The following is a 22,447-nucleotide window of genomic DNA, read 5'->3' as shown; positions in this document are numbered from 1 at the left end:
TTGTGTGTTTATTTGCCATCTGTGTACCTTCTTTGGTGATTTGTCCATCGAGGTATTTGGTCCATGTTTTAAACAGGTTGTTTGTATTCTTACTGTTGGGTTTTAAGAGTTCTTTGTGTATTTTGGATAACAGTCCTTTATCTGATATGGCTTTTGTAAATATTTTCTCTTGGTATGTGGTTTGTCTTTTAAGTCTCTTAACATCATCTTTCATAGAGCAGAAATTTTTAATTTTAATAAAGTCCAGCTTATCAATTTTTTCTTTCATGGATTAGGCTTTTGGTGTTGCATCTAAAAAGTCATCACCAAACCCACAGTCTTCTAGGTTTTCTCTTATGTTATCTTCTAGAAGTTTTATAGTTTTGCATTTTACATTTAGGTCTGTGATCCATTTTGAGTTTATTTTTGTGAAGACTGTAAAGTCTGTGTCTAGATTCAGTTTTGTTGTGTTTTTTTGCATGTGGATGTCAAGTTCTTCCAGCACCATTTATTGAAAAGACTACCTTTGCTCTATTGTATTGCCTTTATTCCTTTCTCAAAGACCAGTTAACTGTATTTATGTAGTCTGTTTCTGGGCTATCTGTTCTGTTCATGTATCTATTTATCTATTCTTCCACCAGTGTCACACTGTCTTGATTACTGTGGCTTTAGAGTATGTCTTGAAATTGGGTAGTGTAAGTTTTCCAACTCTTGTTTTTCTGCAATATCTTGTTGGCTATTCTGGGTATTTTATTTGTCCATAAAAACTTTAGAATCAGTTTGTCACTATCCACAAATAACTTGCTGTGATTTTGATTAAGACTGCATTGAATGCATAGATCAAGTAGGAAAGAAATGACATCTTGACAATACTGAGTCTTCCTATCCATGAACATAAGATATCTCTCCATTTATTGAGTTATCTGATTTCTTTAGTCAGAGTTTTATAGTTCTCTTCATATAGATCTTGTACATATTTTGTTAAATTTATACTTATTTCATTTTAGGGGGTGCTAATGTAAATGGTATCATGTTTTTAAATTCCTGCTTTTCACTGCTGACATATAGGAAAGTGACTGACTTCTGTGTATTAACCCTGTATCTTGCAACCCTGCTATAATCATGTATTAGTTACAGGAGTTCTTTTGTTAATTCTCTCAGATTTTCTACAAAAATGGTCATGTCTTATGGGAACAAAGCTAGTTTTATTTCTTCCTTCCCAATCTGTATACCTTTATTTCCTTTTCTTGTTCAGTTGCATTAAGTAGGACTCCCCGTACAATATTGAAAAGCAATGGTGAGAGGAGATAGCCTTGCCTTGTGCCTGATCTTAGTGGAAAAGCTTTGAATTTCTTACCATTAAGTATGATATTAGCTGTAGTTTTTGGTAGTTTTTTTTTTTTTAATCAAGTTGAGGACATTCCTCTCTCTTCCAAGTTTATGGAGTTTTTTTTTCTTTTTTTTTAATCATGATTGGTTGTAGAGTTTTGTCAAATGCTTTTTCTGCATATATTGATATGATCATGTGATTTTTCTTCTTTAGCCTGTTGATATGATGGATTACATTAATTGATTTTCTAATGGTGAACCAGCCCTGCAAACCTGGGATAAATCCCGCTTGGTCTTAATGTACAATTATTTCTCCATATTGTTGGATTTGATTTGCTAATATGTTGTTGAGGATTTTTGCACATATGTTCAGGAGATATATTAGTTTGTTGTTTTCTTTTCTTGTAATGCTTTTTCTGGTTTTTGTATTAGGGTAATGTTGCACTTGTAGAATTAGGAACTGTTCCCTCTCTATCTTCTGAAAGAGATTGTAGAGAATTAGTATAATTTCTTCATTAACTGTTTGGAAAATTCACCAGTGAATCTACTTGGACCTGGTACTTTCTGTTATAGAAGGATATTAATTATTGGTTCAATTTCTTTAATAGATATAGGTATATTCAGATTAACTGTATCTCCCTATGTGAGTGTTGGCAGATTGTGTCTTTCAATTTGAATTCCTCCCTCCCATCCTTTGTATCACTGCTATTATTCATTTTATTTCACTTATACATAAGCAAACATGCATACATAAGAATACATCATTGAACACATTTTTGATATTATTATTTTGAACAAACTGTTATCTGCTAGATCAATTAAGAATAAGAAAAATAAGTTTTAAATTTACCATCACTTATTTCTTCTCTGATGCTCATCCTTTCTTTATGTAGATCTGAGTTTCTGAATTTTATTATTATTTTTTTTCTCTGAAGAGCTTCTTTTAACATTTCATGAAAGGCAGGTCTACTGGAAACACATTTCCTCAATATTTGTCTGAGAAAGTATTTCTTCTTTGCTTTTGAAGGATAACTTCAGAGGGTACAGAACTTTAGGTTGGTGGGGGTTTTTTCTCTCAACGCTTCAAAAATTTTTTCTACACTCTTTTCTTGTTTGCATGGTTTCTGAAGAGAAATAAGATGTAATTCTTAGTTTCCTCCTCTATAGGTAAGGTGAGTTTTCTTTTTTTATAAATTATCTCTTATATTTGATTTTCTGTAGTTTGAAAATTATATGTCTAGTTTAGATTTTTTGGCATTTATCCTGCTCATTATTCTCTTAGCTTCCTGGATCTGTGGTTTGGTGTGTGATATTAATTTGGTAGAAATTCTCAATCGTCATTATTTTAAATATTTCTTCTATTCCTTTGACTCTTGCTTCTCTTTCTGGAATTCCCATTACCTGTAAGTTATGCCTCTTATAGTTCCATGTCCTTGGATATTCTGTTCTGGTTTTTTTTTTCCCAGTCTCTTTTTCTCTTTGCTTTTAAGTTTTGGTGTTTTCTATTGATATATCCTCAAGCTCAGAGATTCTTTCTTCAACTGTGTCCAGTCTACCAACAAGCCTATCAAAGGCATTCTTTATTTCTGTTCCTGTGTTATTGTTCTCTAGCATTTTTTTTTGATCTTTCTCAGATTTTCCATCTTTCTGATTTACATTGCCCATTTGTTCTTGCATGCTCTTTAGTTTTTCCCTTAGACCTCTTGACATCTTAATCATAGTTGTCTTAAATTTCTAATCAGACAACTCCAAAATCTCTGCCATGTCTGGTTCTGATTCTTGCTGTCTCTTCAAAAAGGTTTTCTTTTTACTTTCAGTATGTCTTATAATTTTTTGCTTCATAGCCAGAAATGATGTACTGGGTAAAAGGAACTGCTATAAATAGGCCTTTAGTAATATGATGGTATTGTGTGAGGGAGAGAAAGTATTCTATAGTCCTATGGGTCTCAGGCTCTTAGTGAGCCTATGCCTCTGGACTGTGAACTTTAGATGTGCTTCTCAGTCCCCCTATCCCTCATTGATGGGACAGGATAGCTAGAACAGCTGAAGTTGGGTATTTCCCTTCCCCCAGGTCAGTTGGGCTCTGATAATGCCCCAGCAGGTTAGACTCTGGTTACTAGTTTCCCCTAAAAGCAGACTTTCTTAAGAAAAACAGAGTGCTCTGGTGTATTTCAAAATGGTTTCCTTTCCCCTCCCCATGCTGCAAGCACAAAAGTTTTATTCTCCAATATTCACTGTGAGAACCTAATTGAGCTCCTGAAGTAAAACTCACAAAAGAGTGTGTGCCCTCAGTCACTGGGTCCCTCTGGAGTTTTTCTCTCTCAGAATTGCTGATGCTGAGCCTCCTGTCAGTTATAGTTCAGGTTTTTCTTACCATAACACTTGTTCCCAAGGAGATTTATTGTTGTGGATTTCTGTTCCAGCTGGCCACAATTCTCTGCATTTGCCTATTGGTCTCTCCAATTTTGGGGACAGCAGTTTGCCCTATGACCCCATCTTTCTGACAGATCTAAGAAGAGTTGTTGATTTTTCAACTTTTTACTTGGTGTTAGGATAAAGTGCATACTTCTAGCTTCTTACATGCTGGACCAGAAAGGCATATCCTTAAAATACAATTTTTTTTAATACAAAGTCAGGTAGCAATCTCTTTATATTATTATAACGAATTGTCCAATCAGCACTAGTTCAATATATACTTAACCCAGTTATTTGCAATACCCTCTTTATCATATATTAACTTATCACTTAGGTGTAAATCTTTCCATAAGTCCATAAGTTGATCCCTGACTCAATACAAGACTGTCTTCTTGATTAATAGTTTTATAATTAGCTCTGTTACTAGGTAGGAAAATTTCCAACTTTTCCATCAAATTTTTTCTTGGCTCTACTTGGAATAGTTTCCTGAAACATCCAATTTTGGTTTGACTGAAATTGCATAGAATTTATATATCAAATCAGATAACTGAAATTTTATGTTATGAGTCTTTCCATCCAAGAACATGGTATATATCTCAATTTAGTTATTCTTTTATATAGCTTTCAGTATTATATTTATAATCTATAAATATACTACTTATATTTTGTTAGATTTATTCCTACATATTTAAAGTTTTTGTTGCTATTGTGAAAAGAATTTTTGTTACATTTCTTATTTAGTAATTCCTGGAATACTGGAAGAGTATTAATATCTAATGTTATACAGCAGTCTTGCTGAATTTATGTTAATTTTAATTGATTGTCTATAGATGCTGTAGAGTTTCCTGAACAATCATATTGTCTGAAACAGAAGACAACTGTATATCATCCTTTCCAATTATTAGATTTATTATTTCTTGTTCTTGCCTTATTGCATTGGGCTCAGTACTATGTCCAATAGAAGTAGTGACAGTGGGCATCCTTCTCTTGTATCTTAACTTAATGAAAATACTTTAAAAATTTCACCATTAAACAATATCTGTGCTGTGCAGTTTTCTTTTGTTGTTTTTTTTGTTTGTTTGTTTTGTTTTTTTGCGGTACGTGGGCCTCTCACTGCTGTGGCCTCTCCCGTTACGGACGGAGCACAGGCTCTGGACGCGCAGGCTCAGCGGCCATGGCTCACGGGCCCAGCCGCTCCGCGGCATGTGGGATCTTCCTGGACCGGGGCACGAACCCGCGTCCCCTGCATCGGCAGGCGGACTCTCAACTACTGCGCCACCAGGGAAGCCCTGCTGTGCAGTTTTGATAGATACAGTTTAAAAGTTAATTTGCTCAGATTTTTTTCTTATTATAAATGGTTAATTATATTAAATGTTTTACATCTCTCAAGATAACCATGGAATTTTTCCTCTTCCATTATTTAATATAGAGCTTTAATTAATAGATTTGTTTCTTATTTGGTGGTACCCTTGCACTCCTAGAATAAACTGCATTTGGTCTCTTCTTTCATTGTGCTTGTCTAGTTTGAATTGCAAGGGTATATTGGTCTTATAGCAGGAGTTGGGTAGCCTTCTTTTCTGTTATCTGAAGTACTGTGTGTGGGTGTGGGGAGAGAAAGAGAGAGAAAAAGAGTAAGAGAGAAAGAGAGAAAATCTAGTACTTGAAAATTTGATAAAATGTATTTGTAAACCTCTCTGGACCTGTTGTCTTTTTCAGAAGTTAGTGATAGTAGATGTGAAAGAATATTGATATCCAACTTGATTTTTTAAAGATTATACATCACTATTTATTTCCTAAGTGTATCTTCTGAGAACTCAGAAAAGATACTAAATAAAGGAAGCAAAAACTTCTACAGACATCACAGAAGCTCAAATGGTATTATGTAGTGTTTGGCACACCCACTAATGTAACACAGAAACAACCTGTAAACATGAGTCCTTTACTGTGACATGTTGGTGGTATGGGAGTTGGGGAGGGAGATACTGGTGGTGGTGGTGGGGACACATTACCTATAAACTGAAAGTCAACTTTCACTTCAGTTTGGTTTATTTACTGTGACACATTAGCAAAACTATAAACATAATTATCAATATGGTACAAAATTTCTTCTACTAAGTACTTAAATGTCAAATGAGAAATTTCATACTCAAGTTTTTTTGATATGCAAATTCAAAAGAGCTTAATTCTTCCTGGAGCCATAAAGCCTGGAGCCACTGTAGCCTAGAGCAAGCTTTTTTCACTATTGCTATTGCCCTCAAGGTTACAAAAATTGCTGCTCTTTTTGCACTTGACTAAAGCTGGCAATGTGAATAAACAGTAGTACATTAGATGATTGCTTACAGATGTAAGGAAACTACTCTTTCTGGAAAATTGAAAACATTGAGAACGTCAAAGCAAGGCCACCCAACAGCCATCACAACCAATTGCTGGAGAATTGCTAAGTTTTACTTTATCTAACACCACAGTCCTTAAAAGCTAAATATTCCAAATGCAAATAGCTAAAACTTTAAAGCTCCTTGAAATCTAAGACCCTAAGCAATGTTTATCAAAGCATGTTCCAGGAACCATCTCTGTCAACACATTTGAACTAGTATTAAAAATGCAGATTTCTTGGCCTGCATCCCTCTCCCCAATCCATGAAATCAGAAACTGTTGAGAGCTGTCAAGATTCTGCATTTTTAATGTTTCCATTTCCCCCACCACTCCTTTCCAGTAATTTTTGTGCACAGCAAGGCATTAGAAAATCTTCCTTAAAGGATGTTTAATCAGTTAACACCATCATCAACTAAAAGTAATTTATCACATCCTTCACTAGAGATATTTTAGAAAGGCTTAAGTCCCACCTTCAAAAAAATGTATTCTTTATTTTTTTAAAAAAGAGATGGGTATAATTTATGGAGACTTTCTATTTTATAAAATTTGTATTACGAGCATACATTGAGTTTATATAATTGATGTATTTCTGAAGTTATGTGGAGTAATTTTTATTTGTATTTTGAATCTTATATTTTTATAAAAATTATATAAATATGCATTTCATAATTTGATTTCATTTAAAGTGAGGTACAGTTGTGTTTGTTTTTTCTTTCGGAAATATCAGCTAAAGCAATACTATATGATGTATGTTTCAAGAGCGAATGGGAAACCAATAGAAGTTTTAATAGAAAATGTGAACAAATGAAGAGTAATACAGTTTACTTCAAAATCACCAAGGAAAATTTAAGAGAACAACTAAAGGAAGTCTTCTACAATTTGATTTACTGATAAAACACTTTAAATGGACACATAATTAAGGTGGATGAAAACAAGGTAGAAGGGTTGTTTATAAAAATATCAATATTTTGATAAAAGGATGAGATGATTGAAATAATGAGTCTGAAGATAGTTCCAGTCATCTCAGATTGAAGGAAAGAAAGACAAATGATGGGGAAGATGGTGGGAGATGGTTTAGTCAAAACAAAACATTGCCAAACCTGCTATAGACATTCATTCATTTAGTTATAGTCATTTAGTTATGCTGATGACTTTTTCTAAGTTGTCTAACTTATGAACATTTTATTCTTTTCCCCAAAGGAAATCTCTTAGTTATAACATTTGTTAGCTACTTTGGAGCCAAACTTCACAGGCCAAAAATAATTGGAGCAGGGTGCCTAATCATGGGCGTTGGAACATTGCTCATTGCAATGCCTCATTTCTTCATGGAGCAGTAAGTCTAAAGCAAACATCTTTTTCTTGCCTTAACAAACAACTGCATGATGATTACAATTAATTATTTAAATTTAAGAAAATAACTCCTGTCTTAAACCATGATAATTTATATCTTATTTTTATTACATCCACTTTGGGCAAAATTTCAAAAGGCTAACAATTTCACTTATGATTTAATAATCTGTAAAAAATTTTTTTCAATATACTACTATGTATTTATGTCAACAAAATTTAAAGGGAAAATTTCACTATTATGCCTTCTTTCAAATGCTTTAACTTAGATGTGGAGGCAAAATATATAAGTAAAGAGAAAGTAATAAATTATGTGGTAAATGTCAAATGAGTGTCAAAGGGGTAATAAATGAATGCTACAGACAGTATGCTGGATCATGGTACAACTGACTGGCAGATCATTGACTTAGGGATACATGACCAACTGAAATAACTATACGATGTTCAAATATTATCTCATAGAACTTTCTCAGTGGAAGTGGGGGTGCTTGTATTCTTTAACCCTGAAGTTTACTGTTGATACTTTTGTTAGTTCTTGCATACAACTTTAGTATTTCCAAAGATTTTGTCGTATCATTTCACCTTTACAACAACCTGTGAGGCAGGAGAGCACATTTTATCTTTTTTAAATTTTAGAGCTAAGGACCATGACCTAGAGAGTCTGGTGACCTTCTCGGGGTTAGGTGTCTTCTAATTATAGAACTGGATTCTTAAAACCAGCATTAGGACTTCTTCACACATATATATGTTGCTTCTCCTCTGTGGTCGCCCATTGTCTACTGAGCCAAGTGACTACCAAGAGGTTTTAAAGCAAGAGAATGTTTTAGGAAATTATATATCAAGTAATTCTTTGATGACTGTCCACTCTAGACCATCATACCATGACATTTGAGATCTGGAGAGACTTAGAAATGATCTGGTCCAAACGTTTTCTTGGATTCCCAGGTCACTTATATAATTTGATTTTGACTTCTGTGTCCAATCTGTAAAGATCACAGAATCCTCTGTGTGGGATCTTTCCTACCTATTTGGGTGGTTTCTCTGGCCAGTTTGTTTTTACATGAAGAGGGATCTGTGGCTTCAAGACTTCTGCCTACTCTTTGGACACCTATCTGGCCTCCTTTCCACAGGGCAGAAGAGTGGGGGAAAAGAGTTCCACTACTAAAAATATTAAAATTTCAAAGTAGGTTCAGAGGCTAGATAAATCCTTGACCCTTGACCTAACTCATTCTGCAGTGCATCAGTAGCTCTTCTACATGAATTTGGGCATGTCATCTAACCTTCCTAGGCCTCAGTTTATAATACCTTAAAATAGGTATTACAGGTATTAAAAATAATACTTAGCTTGTAATGTTGTTGCAAATATTAAATGGAATGACACAGGTAAAATGCTTACCAAGTTTCCTGACATAACTAGGAGTTGTGTCATTCTTGTTGTGTGTTGTTTTCAACCCTCCTCAGATAATTAAGCCAGCTGGTTTCAACCAGAGATAGCAATGAGTTGTCTCAAAGGTGCTGCATTGAGATTAATAATAGTGTTACTTCAAGTTGATGACAAATATAACGTACTAATAAAGAAAACCAGAAGGAGAAGTATAGCTAAGAGAAGCCAGACAGGCTAGTGCTGACAAAGGGTGCCAAACAAACACAGATTCTTATCAACCACCTTTTATATGTTGAAAGATATATTTGTTCATTTATTATTTAGTGTCTGCCATTTGTCTGGTACTGTGCCAGGTAATGGGGAAAAAACAAAATGAAATAAAACAAAAAAAAAACCCATACACAGTTCTTTCCTTCATGAAGTTTGCTGTCTACTGAGGATTACTACAATAACTTCTTTCCAACCTTTCACAGCATTAGTCACTAACTGGGTACTTGTCCAAAATGTAATTTTTGTTCTGTCAATGAGGAGTGTACTCTGTCTGCCTAGCAGACATACCCTCAATGTGCAACTAAACATAATATTAATTATAGATATCAATTATTGAGGGACTACCCCCAACAGACTGTGTTCAGCCTTATGTGTGTTAGTTCATCTAACTCATGAATTTTTTTTAACATCTTTATTGGAGTATAATTGCTTTACAATGGTGTGTTAGTTTCTGCTTTATAACAAAGTGAATCAGTTATACATATGTCCCCATATCTCTTCCCTCTTGCATCTCCCTCTCTCCCACCCTCCCTATCCCACCCCTCTAGGTGGTCACAAAGCACCGAGCTGATCTCCCTGTGCTATGCGGCTGCTTCCCACTACCTATCTATTTTACGCACCTAACTCATGAATTTAATAAATATGTATTGATCATTTTTCTAGGTAATGGGGATAGAATAGTGACAAAAATCTCTGCTCTCATGGATCTTACTAGGAAGAGATAGATAATAAATAAACAGACAAATAATGAGATATGCCAGAAATGTTAAGTGCTACAGAGAAAGATAACCCAGGGAGACACATAAGAGTGCAGAGCGTTGCAGTTTAAAGTACAGTTTTCAGGGGATGGCTCACTGAGATGGTGACCTTTGTGAAGGGCTGAAAGAGATGAGGAGACAGCCATACAGACATCTGGGGAAGAAGATTCCAGGCTAAATGAACAGTGAATGGGACATTCCTGCAGGAGGAGGGAGTCAGGCATGTGGTCTACTGCAGGGATGAGCAAGGGGACAGTGTGAGGGGGTACAGAGGAGACATCAAGGTTGTATCTCAAACTCTGATGGACACTGGAATCACCGGAGGCTCTTGGTAAAATGTAGATTCTGATTCAGTAGCTCTGGGGTTGTACAAATTAGCATGTACAAATCTCAGCCTGTTGCTCAGATATAAAAGAAATCTATTCTTCCCCCAAACTCAACTTGATTTCTGTGTTCAGCCCCTTTTCATCAGAATGGCAAAAACGTAATCTCAGTCAATGTGTCCCTAACCTCTATCCATGTTCCCAGGGGTTGCTTACATTGCAGGGAGCTTTACATTATAGTAAAGGAGAAGATTGTGGGAGGGGAGGTCTTGGTGTTATCAGTAGTCCTCTGTCAGCTGATGCTGCTGGTCTGCAGACCACACCTCGGGTAGTTAAGGACACAGATCACTGCAAAGACTTTACCTCCTCAGAATGGGATGGGAAGACAGAGGAGAGTTTTGAGCAGAATGGCACAATCTGACTTTTTTTTTTTTTTTTTTACGGTATGCGGGCCTCTCACTGTTGTGGTGTCTCCCGTTGCGGAGCACAGGCTCAGCGGCCATGGCTCACGGGCTTAGTTGCTCCGCGGCACATGGGATCTTCCCGGACCGGGGCACGAACCCGTGTCCCCTGCATCGGCAGGCGGACTCTCAACCACTGCACCACCAGGGAAGCCCCCTGACATATTTTTAAAGGGACACAGTGACTACAGATTGGGAAAATAACTCCGGAGGGGCAAATGTGAAAGCAGAGAGACTATTTAGGAGGCTACTGTAGAACTTCACGCATATTGTCAGTCGGGGTTGGAAGCCAGGTCAGAACCAATATCCCTGATTTAAAATCATTTATACCATTGGTCCCCTGTTCAATTGTTTGTCTCATCCAATAGAACCTAAATAGGCACAGACCATATCTATAATCCCCATTTTACAACTAAGGAAAACGGAATTTGGAAAGGTTAATTGATTTTTCTCAGTGTCATAGATAGTAATTAGTGACACAGGCGGCACTTACATAAAATTCTATTTATTCAAAATCTAAATAATTATGCGTGCAGCAGTTGCCTTTTGATAGATTAAACTGAAAGCTCAAGTAATTAAAAATTTTCAAAATACTACATAATTGCTATTGACAGTCATCTTAAAGAGTCTTTAGGCATTATAATAGTCTCTGGTATCTCTGGAATTATATTAAAGAAAGAAAATTATATTTACCATGATTTTAATACTAAATGCTCTCCTCTGTAGCTAAAAATTAAAAAACAGTTATCCTCATTAAGTGGTTCTTAACCAATTTTGGTCAAGGACCCATTTTGATAAAAGTGACAGAAACTATGAACCTCTTCCCTTAAATACTCACATACATACAAAAATGTTCTTACTTTTCCAGTGGGGTTCATAGACCCATTGAGGTGTAGGTTATGCAACACTGATAATAAGGTAACTGACTTATCAATCTGAATATATTAGTAACTCAATACATCTTGTCCCTATCACGCTGAATAGGTTTTTACTATTGATATTTCAAATATCACTATGATTATTAGCCTTTAGTCACACAGTGCCTGAACAAAATGAGAATCAAGGTGATGTGATGTCCTTTTATCATGTACCTCTACTCTGAAGGGTGCATGAAGGGCAAAGAAATTGGCTCCTCAAGGATAATTTGAGAGGGAGTATGGCACTGGGGGGCCGTAGATAGAATGATCGCAACCCTACCATTCGGCACTGGCTCTTCAATCCAGCTGCTATGGTAACCTCATAAACAGAGGAAAGGGTGAAATTAGAAATAACTTAGAGCCAGATTAATAAACTGAAGAGGAAAAGGATACCATCTAGAAAAATGGTTCCAAAAGCCCATGTATCATTATCAGTTCTCTATAAACCACATTTCAGGTGTTCTACTCCATTTACAACTCTAAGTACAGTGTGCCAATGGCCATGATTGTTAAATTATTGCTTTTAGAGATAATCATGATTTTATGAAAGGTTGGATATTTTTTCACCAATCGAGTAGGTGATTACAGTCATTATTTTATATTAAAATGAGCCTCTCTAAATCATTCTTTTATTTTCTTTCATGACACTGGGTAATTGGTTCAGATATGGTGTAATATCCGTGAACTAAATGCTGGTTTGGTTTAGTGATTCAGATTCTGCAAGAGCTATAAACTCAACCAGGTCCCCTACTGAGTCAAGTAATACACATATAATATTTTTAGCATGATGTTAAATGAGCTCGTAGTAAAGAAAATGCTTTTTTTATACAGGTACAGATATGAAAGGTATTCTCCCTTCTCCAATTCCACTTTCAGCATCTCTCCATGTTTCCTGGGGTCAAACAGTCCGTTACCAATCTCAGTTATGGAAAAATCACAATCCAAAATAAATAATGGTAAGATGATTTTTTTTACTTGACTACACAAGCTCTTTTGAAAGATGTTACAGGTGCTTTAATATGAACAAAAAGTATCTATGTGATTTTTTGCTCTCAAAAGCTTTACTACTTAAGTTGAGATACTATAGTGCCATAAAAATTCCTAGAATATAAAGCAGAGATGAGATCTAAGAAAATATGCAGACAATCAAATATTATGGAAAGATGGGGCATTAATTGCTGGTGACTGAGCAAAGCTTCCAGTGGTTCCAAACAAGGCAGGCTGTGAAACAGGGTAAAACTAGTTCAGCATGTACAAACCTCAGCCCGTCGCTCAGATATAAAAGAAATATATTTTCCCCCCAAACTCAACTTGATTTCTGCGTTCAGCCCCTTTTCATCAGAACGGCAAAAACGTAATCTCAGTCAATTTGTCCCTAGCCTCTATCCATGTTCCCAGGGGTCGCTTACATTGCAGGGAGCTTTACATTATAGTAAAGGAGAAGATTGTGGGAGGGGAGGTCTTGGTGTTATCAGTAGTCCTCTGTCAGCCTAAATATCTAAAATCCCTCTGGCCACAGAGTTTGTTCATACATGTCATCTTGGGGTCATCTTATGTCCATGTTCGTGTCCTTTTTAGCACAGTGGCTCTCTCTGATGCAAAAGTGACCATCATGGAAACATGGAAATAATTCTGCTTTCCACACAAGAGAGGATTTGGGGAATTTCGTTAGCATATCCAGAATTCCACATGGTTGACCCATACTGCAAGCAAGGCTATGTGTGGGCCACCCTTGGGAGCATGGGAACCATCTCTTCTGTGTTACTCTAGGCATTGGAAACCCTGTGAAGAGGCAGGGGCAGGGATGCCTAGCTGTACTGTGCAGCCATCTCATCTTCAGGATCTTGCTACCTCCCTGAGTTCTTCCTGGCTACAGTGGCACAGGTTCTCTTCACTCATGGAGTCCATGAATCTACCCACAGGTGTCTGCTATGTCTCTGGGGTGCTGCACTGGCAGGTGCTCAAATCCTCTCTCCACAGCCTTTTAGCATAAATATGCTCAGCACCTCCTCCCCGCCACCCTCATCTTACTCCCTGCCCCTAGGCTGGGGAATCCATTTCTACAGAGGCAGTGTGGAAGTCCTTCTTTAAATACCTGCTACTCATCTAAATCTTTTATCTACACCATAAAACCTTTTCACTCCCCTAACATCCTCATTAATGCTTCCTTCTGAGATGTCCTTTTCCTGGTCAATGAACCTGAGAAGTCTGGCTGTTTGAATGAAGGGAAGGGCCAAAAGATTAAAAGAAATATTGAAATATGAGGGGTGAAAATGGGGTGATCATAAACATGTAAACAAATGTACCCTGTCATGCTATATGAAAAGAAAGCATTCTAGAAGAAAAAGCAAATGTGAAAGAAGGTAATAGGTAAATTCAGGAGGGCATATAAAAATCAGTGGATGAGAACAGAGGGCTTGTTTATATAAGAATATAATGGACAGTTAGTTTAATTCAGGTCCATATAAAGAGGCAAGGAGATGAGCTAAAGAATTTGGACTTTCACCTGACACAATGTAGAGTCACTGAAGATATTTTATTTTGTTCTTGGTTCTGACAGTCAGGGGAGAGACATGGTATAAATGACAATACAACTAGTCAGGAAATACTTAAGCCTTTAATGTTAAAAAGAGAGGCATAGGGTTCAGGGTGGGGAATGAAAAGTTTTTAATGTAAAGAGACGAGTTATTAGGCAGGTCCAGAGTCTAAGACTCACAACTCATCCTTTTCTTTCCTTTAGATGAGATCCTGCTCCCTTAAAGTCATAGATTTATGTGGATATTAGACATAGTGGACACAAGGCTTATCCTAAAGGGGTTCGTGGGGTAAATAGAGGACTCTTCTCAAAAATGCTTTGCGCACAAACCCCATTTCACCCAAATACTCTAGAACAGAGCTCTCCACGGGAACTTCTGTGATGATGGAAATGTTCTGTATCTATACTGTCCAGTACAATAGCTATTAGTTGCACAAGGCTACTGAGTACTTGAAATATAGCCAGTGTGACTGAGAAATGGAATTTTAATTTCATGTAATTTTTATTAATTTAAATTTCAATAGCCACATGTGGCTTGTAGTCGCTGTACTGGAATGCACAAAGCTAAGGTGTCTACACTTATCTACAAGACTCCTCTACCAACAAGCATAGAACCCCACAAATGTCAGGGCTGGAACTGACATTGGAATCCATTTTTTTTTTTTTTTTTTTGTGGTACGCAGGCCTCTCACTGTTGAGGCCTCTCCCATTGTGGAGCACAGGCTCCGGACACGCAGGCTCAGCGGCCATGGCTCACGGACCCAGCCGCTCCGCGGCATGTGAGATCTTCCCAGACCGGGGCACGAACCTGTGTCCCCTGCATCGGCAGGTGGACTCTCAACCACTGCGCCACCAGGGGAGCCCTGGAATCAATTTTTAAAAAGGAGTCCCCATTATATTTTGGGGAGTGGAATAGAAATCCAGAGAAGATAAGTGAAAAATCCCTGGTCACTTGGCTACATTTCTAGAAGAGGCAGAATCAGAACTAAAAGCAACATGACTACATAGTAATCTTTTCTGTCAGAGTCTGACTCACAAAAGCGCTCATCCCAGTTCTTCATAACCCATACTTTACCTTCAAAAATCACTTTCAAGGTTACTAGAGGAGAAGATATCTCCTGCCTCATAGGATTATTAGCAGAATTCAATTTGAAAATGTCTGCAAACCACTTAGCCCAGTGCCTTGCTTTCCACACAAGAGAGGATTTGGGGAATTTCGTTAGCATGTCCAGAATTCCACATGGCTGACCCAGAAGTGGTGATTTCTTTATAGGTGGTTAATATTATTGCTTTTATTAAAGTCACCAAACTCTTCAAAGTATATTTAATTTATTATATGGGAGTAATTACTCTACTTCACATGTTCATATTAAGACATGACTTTTATGAAAGCATTTTAAAATTGTTAGCTTTGAATTTCCCTCTAAAAATACTGTCAAAAGGTTCTTTTTGTTGGAATAGTTATACAACTGAGGCATATAAGATTTTAACTTTTTATATGAATTGTTTCTGAAACGTGAGCCCTTAACATGGCCATTCACTATCAAACAATTATAACTGTAGGCAATGATGTTCAAATTTGAAGTATCAACCATATAAAATTTTGAATTTCAGATAAAACTTGTTCAGCAATAAAATTACAAGTGACTTCTGTTGCAAAATAGAAAAGTGTGAAGATTAAGGTGAGAAAAGCCTTGTTCAAATTTTTGTATTTTGTCCCAGACAGGATATTGAATGTTACTGGAGTGCAGAAATTCAAAGAATTCCTTATAAATATGAAATAAAAAGAAAGAAAATAAGAAATAAGGGGACAGGAACAAGAAGCAATAGATTTCCTTGTTCTCTGGGGGATTTACACTGCCTAAAATATCTTGCTCAAACTCCTATCAAATTAGGTTTATGGCAAATTTCACGTCTGCATTCTAATGCAACTTTAGGACACCCTGCAGACATGCTGAATAAATGTTTAACTTCGATAGTGATTGAATTTCAACCTCATTTGCTTTCCTTTCAAGAATGTGAAATTGATGCCGGCTCCTCCATGTGGGCTTATGTTTTCCTGGGGAACCTTCTTCGTGGCATTGGAGAAACTCCCATTCAGCCTCTAGGCATCGCCTACCTTGATGATTTCGCTAATGAGGACAATGCGGCTTTCTATATTGGTAATGTCCACCTCATTCATCTTCTTGGGATACAGGGTACCTGGTTTTCTCAACTTCATTCTCAACTAAATAGGGTGTGGAAGGTTTTATACTTCATATCCAACTCCTTTATTCAGTTCGCATTTTTCTGAAGTCCACACTGAGGATTTGGATAGCGAAGGAACTCCAGTTAGAAGGACCTATTGCATTAGGGAAAGAATATCAGATTAAAAGTAAATATCTGTGAGCTCAGCTGCTGTGATATATGACTTGTGCAAGTATCTTCATGGATACAGAAGAAGGACAAGAGCAAGGCCTGAGCCAACCATACGTCTGGACAGGCCCCAGCAGATAAACCAGCAGCTAAAATCACAAAACCCAAAATACAGCAAACTCCAAAGGTAAACGAATGGAAGCAGTATTTATCGAGTGCCTCTTATGTCTCGGAAGCTAAATTTGTTCTGTTTCATACATTAGTCTTGATTTTGGGGGTTCTGACCTTTTGAGAGTCTCACCCTCAGAGACAGAAGGACAAGATTTAAATTCATTGAGGGGGCTGTAGGTAGGTCCGTGGTATGGTTCTGCCCTGGCTACTCACACAGAACTCCAGAGGTCTCTGATGATATCCAAGCATGCTGTAGTTAAAAACAGGGCACCAGTTCTAATGGAAAACTGTAGCATAGATTAGGACCTAGAATTGGAACAGAAGCTCCATGGCACATGCTAGGCAATTATTCTGGGGACCAGAGGAAAGATTGCAGCCAAGAGATGCACACAGGCGTCAGGGTGTCCCCGTCCTGTCCAGGAGCTCAGAGCCTGCTCACTCTGCTTTGCCCTGTCTTCTATTCTGAAAAGGATCTGGTAACTGCTATTTACTCCTCCAGTTAATTTAAATCACTCTCCCAGGGATATGTGTGTAAGCTCAGTGATGAAATGAAAGGCAGATGGGAGATATTTTTCAAGGAAGAGCAATATTTCTGGTTACTAGAAATGGTGTCATTTGGGAGATCTGCTCCACCAGCCTGTTAAAGCTGCCCAGGTGGGTCATGAGCGTTCCAGAGGACACCTCTCCCCTCTCCCAAGTCTAGCTCCTTTGCTGGCTGCATAGTTACTGCACTTGCAGATGGTCCCCCAGAAGCTCTGAATGCAAGCACATTTCATTAACATGGAAGAAATCAATTTTAATGTCAAAACAAGTTTTATGTTTAACTGACCATAAAAGGTTTTTGAAAGACTGTCAAAATAGTATAATTCTGATTTTTATCACTAGGGGGAATCTAATCCTAGGGAGTAAAATTTGCTCCATTTGGGGAAATTAACTTCTTCAGAGTCTTAGTGTTACTTTCTTACTAAGAGATAATTAATGCCTTAAAAACGTTCATCCTTCTTCCAACACTGAGGAGGACTTGGTTTCCGATTCAATGAGGCCGAAAAATTGACAAATCGAGCACACTTAAGGGAAGAGTTGAGGAAACATTTTCAGTGACTAACTGAATCTTATGCACATTTCTTGTTTAAAAACTACTTTACAAGAGCAAAGAAATTGCATTTTTTTTTTTTTTTTTTTTTTTGGTGCAGGGTGTGTGCAGACGGTTGCAATTATAGGACCAATCTTTGGCTTCCTGTTAGGCTCATTATGTGCCAAACTGTATGTTGACATTGGCTTTGTAAATCTAGGTAAGGGAGTTTATTTCTATTTATTCATTTACTTTATTTAGTTACTGTAATTTTTTAATAGGAATAGTATAGAAAATATCAAGTTGCCTTTTTATAAAATGACAGGATGGTAGTCTTTCATAAAGTGGAAATAATCCATGGAAAACTTATTACTGATACAATCATCACACATGATTGTATGTGTATGGAATATGAAAAATAGGTGGTGATTAGAACCGGATGACCCATAGTTTGTTATTCGGATGTATTAGTTTCCACTTCTGGTTTCCCAGTTCAAAGGCATTCCAGCTTAGTTAAGACTAACAACTGTGGTTACTTGTTGGCTCTTGTTGGTTTCAGGTGAATCAACATTTATTGCAGTCGCATCAATTGATAACATATTTCTGGACTTGTCAGAAAGGCCAAAGATTGAAAGTCTTCTGGCAACTAAAATTTCCTGATTCAATGTACGAGTCTTTTTTAGTAGAAGGCATATTATAGTGAGACTAACTTTCCTTCTGGGCGAATGCTTGTGGAGGGAATAAATGGAGGCCTCATCTTTCCATAGTTATTAATTTGTTTCTTTCCTTATATAAGATGTAGTCCCTTGACATAGATAAAATTCATCTGGTTTTTTTAAAGACACCCTAGAAAGCAGTTAAAAAACGAGAAAACAAGTTTCATTTTTATAAATTCTGGAATTGCATTGTCATTAATGTGTATTATAAATGATTATTGTGTGTTAAAAAAGAATGCAAAACTCTTGGGCTAGTTGTTCTTTTTTAATCAAATCAGCTGGAATACACATTCCGAAAATTTTATTTATTCATTTATTCATTATTACTACCAAATTTATTTCACATCTACTCTATCTCAAGTGATGTTCTACCACAGCGAACAAGATATTGGGCTGGCCAAAAAGTTCGCTCGGCTTTTTCTGTAAGATGTTATGGAAAAACCAGAGTGAACTTTTTGGCCAACCTAATAGTTGCATTCCTTTACTTCATGAAGTTTAAAATCTGGTCGTGGAGACTGATATACATAAGAAAGTGTTGGTGTGATGAGTGGTACAGAGAAAAATTGTGAAAGGGAAGCAATGCACATGCAGTGGTAAACTAGTTAAAACACTGTAGTGAGTATAACGTAGTACCAATTGAGCCTAGTTGTCAAAGGATTCTCATAGAATGTTGTAGAGGTAGAGTATAATAATATGTTTCATAGGTTCTTATATAGCAAAAAAAAGCTTGATTTGGTTAAAAAACTTTGTCAATGCTTACTTTTTAGTCAAATAAGAAATAGTATCAAAAATAAAATTTTATGATGATTAGATATTGATGTTTTAATTACATATACAAATCTTGCTTTGGACCTAGAATAGCTCTGAAGTAGTCTCAATTATCATTTAATAAATAACATTCTGAGTGGCTCAGACTAGATTTGGGCCAGAGGGCATAGGGCGTAACTTTTTCTTCCAGTAAAGTCTTAGACAAACATTCAATATGTAAATCAGATGAAAGTGGTACTCATGTGGGGTAGCTGGCAGAAGGTTTGAAGCCCTCATAATTCTTTCTCACATGTTGCTTTTTTCCTGTCATGGGTCCAGACAGAAGCCCAGAGCAGAGTGAGACCCCTTCCAGTATGCAGACTCTATACTTTTAATCAAAGAAACAAAAGGAGAAATAATCATGCTCTGAAAACACCCTCTTTCCTTCAAAAAGCAAGATAACAATAATGTTCAGATTAGAAAAGGTTATCATGTATGAATTATTAGGTATTTTTATGATGTGATAGAGGTAACATTTGGATTTTTTTTTTTAAAAAAGAGGACCCTTCAACACACTAGCTTTGCTGTATATGCTCTTTGGCCACCCTCTCTCTTTTTCAGATCATATAACCATCACCCCAAAGGATCCACAGTGGGTGGGTGCCTGGTGGCTTGGCTATCTAATAGCAGGAAGCATAAGTCTGCTGGCAGCTGTGCCTTTCTGGTATTTACCAAAGAGTCTACCAAGACCCCGGAGCAGAGAGGATTCCAATTCCTCCTCTGAGAAATCGAAGTTTATTACGGATGATCACACAGACTACCAAACACCTCTTGGAGAAAAAGCAAAAATCATGGAAATGGCAAGAGGTGAGCCAGATTCTCCTTGATTTTGAAACATTTTCCATTTTCCTGTTGAAACTTTATAGGCGATCTATAAATAATACCCCTCTCTCCACTTCATGTGTTCAGAAAAAACTGAGAAACTGTACAGGAAGCAGAGATGAAGATTATGAAAAAGTCAGCTTTATTACTGGGAAACTGATTGAAGAACTTGACCCAGAGTCTTGGTAACCTTCTTTGCTGCTGTCCCCACCTTTACACTTCCTCAGTGTAGACCTTGCAACTGCCCCTCCCTGAGAGGGCTGTTTCACATTCACCTGGGTGGACAGAAAAGAGTGAATCTTCAGGGCTTGTGGCCTTTTAACAGATGGCATCCACCCACTTGAAAATGTGCTCCAGTGCATGTGTTCCACTAGTGATCAAAGGAGTGTGGCATACGGCCAAAGGTCAGACATGTTCTAGCGAATACCCTCCACATGGAAAAGGGTGGCCATGAGAAAGATTGGTCCCCCTCAACTGGCCCAGCAATACTGACATTTATAGAAAATCGTCACATTTCTGTTTGGCTGTGTAAAAGAAGAAGGGAGAATGCCAAAGCTCATTTCTAACAATAATTAACTGGAGATAACTTTCATATTCCCTTCTCTGCACCTATGACCCAAGTTTGAAGGAGAGAGACCAGAAAACTCAAGTTCTTAATGTCCTGTCCATGACTCCCAGCTCAATGGTGAGGGAGTATTCTTATCCCTTGTGTCTTTTACCCACATCAGAGGAATCTGTTCCTGTCTGACACTCTAATTTATAATCTAGATTTTATGCCTGTAGAAGTGAGTGCTTATGTCTGGATCTGAGCCTGGCCGGAACTCAGCCCTGACTTGTGCCAATGGCTTCATATCTAGAGTGCGTGTGTGCACCACGCTATAAATGCTCCTCAGAACCATAACAATGAGACTCGGCCTCTAAGCCCTGATGCCACGGCTGTATCTTCTGCCAAGTGTGACACTGTCTTTAATTACTCCATGCTATTTTTGTCTCATAGATTTTCTTCCATCACTGAAGAGTCTTTTTGGAAATCCAGTGTACTTCTTATATTTGTGTGCAAGCACCGTTCAGTTCAATTCCTTATTTGGCATGGTGACTTATAAACCGAAGTACATTGAGCAACAGTATGGGCAGTCATCCTCTAAGGCCAACTTTGTTATCGGTATGCTTCTCTGTCCTTCTGCTTTCCAATAGGAAATATCAGCTGTGTCTTGTTAATCCTTAGTAATTTAAGAGAAATTGTTCCAATATTTAGACTGAAGGTAACTTGTGGCATTTCAAAAAGTAAGCGAAAAAATCTAGCAGAGTAAAATATTTAGATAGTCTGTGGTACGACTTTGTAGCAAAAATTGTTCAGAACTATGTGTGAATGACCACGAGAATATCACATAGACCAAATATGCATTTTATTAGGAGATTGTTAGTACTGGATATTTGTCTTTCAAGTGTAGCTGAAACCTCATAACAGTGGCCATTTTACCTGAACAGTTTCTAGGATTACAAAAGGTAAGTATTCAGACAGGTTAAAAGGTGTGCATTGCAAAACAAAGTTTGTGTTTGCTCAGAGTTGAAAGACTTCTCTGATTCCTGGCATTTGGGTTACTTAAAAGGACTGTGTTTCTAGCCCAGCAGGACAGTCAATAAGAGACATATTCAAGGGCAAAAAAAAAAAAAAAAAAAGATGATGAATGAAGAAGAACCAGAATCTCCAAATATATAACCACCATCCTATAAGCAATTGGATACTTTAAAACCTGGATTAGCTCCTTTAGTCCACAAAAGTGTTATTTAATGCTACTGTTTCAAAGTATAAAACATATTCTATTCCTTTGGACATGTTCCTTTATGATAGGAGACTCCAATGGCTTAAAATAATTTCTTCTTCATAAAATATTTTAAAAATTGCTCTATTCATCTATCTCTGAAAGAGACCAGGGTGTGTGTGTGTGTGTGTGAGGAAACAACTGAGCATATTTTGGGATGTATAAATTTCTTATAATAAACCTGGATAATGGGCACTTAGCAGACGCAATTCTAATTGACTCTTTGAACTGCTGTCCTTCCCCTAAATTCTAAATGTGAAGGCTATAATCACTGTTGAATTTTACTTTCAACATTAATTGGTTCCAATTAATTTAATTTTATTATTTAATGGTTGACCTGAAGAAATGTTGATATTTTAGCGTTTTTTTTAAAACCCCACACCCCATCCATGCCAATCAAAGCTTTATACTGACTTTACGAAGACTAGAAGAGGAATGAAATTTTGACATTCTTTTTATTTTAACGTTTCTTATGTGTTTAGAGACATAACTTATAAGCAACAGTTAGGTCTACAGACCTTAAATGTATAGCTCAGCTGGATAAATGTTTACATGTGTATTATCTGTGCGGTGGATCATTATCCGGAAC

At 37.0% G+C, this 22,447-nt stretch overlaps 1 protein-coding gene across 2 annotated transcripts in view; it reads left to right on the top strand.

Annotated features, from left to right (window-relative positions):
- SLCO1C1 (solute carrier organic anion transporter family member 1C1) overlaps positions 1 to 22,447 on the top strand; it is a 47,673-nt gene that overhangs the window by 5,609 nt on the left and 19,617 nt on the right. Inside the window, exons 3-8 of one of the 2 annotated variants that reach the window (XM_079938040.1) lie at positions 7,297 to 7,429; positions 12,388 to 12,512; positions 16,108 to 16,254; positions 17,812 to 17,910; positions 19,775 to 20,020; positions 21,033 to 21,197. In XM_079938040.1, the coding sequence (XP_079794166.1) occupies positions 7,297 to 7,429; positions 12,388 to 12,512; positions 16,108 to 16,254; positions 17,812 to 17,910; positions 19,775 to 20,020; positions 21,033 to 21,197 (915 nt within the window). The remainder of the gene's footprint in view (positions 1 to 7,296; positions 7,430 to 12,387; positions 12,513 to 16,107; positions 16,255 to 17,811; positions 17,911 to 19,774; positions 20,021 to 21,032; positions 21,198 to 22,447) is intronic. The other variant, XM_079938041.1, reaches the window with a different exon arrangement.

The sequence above is a fragment of the Stenella coeruleoalba genome (assembly GCF_951394435.1).
Source record: "Stenella coeruleoalba genome assembly, chromosome: 11".
Classification (NCBI taxonomy): domain Eukaryota; kingdom Metazoa; phylum Chordata; class Mammalia; order Artiodactyla; family Delphinidae; genus Stenella; species Stenella coeruleoalba.
This window is presented reverse-complemented; position numbering and strand designations above follow the sequence as displayed.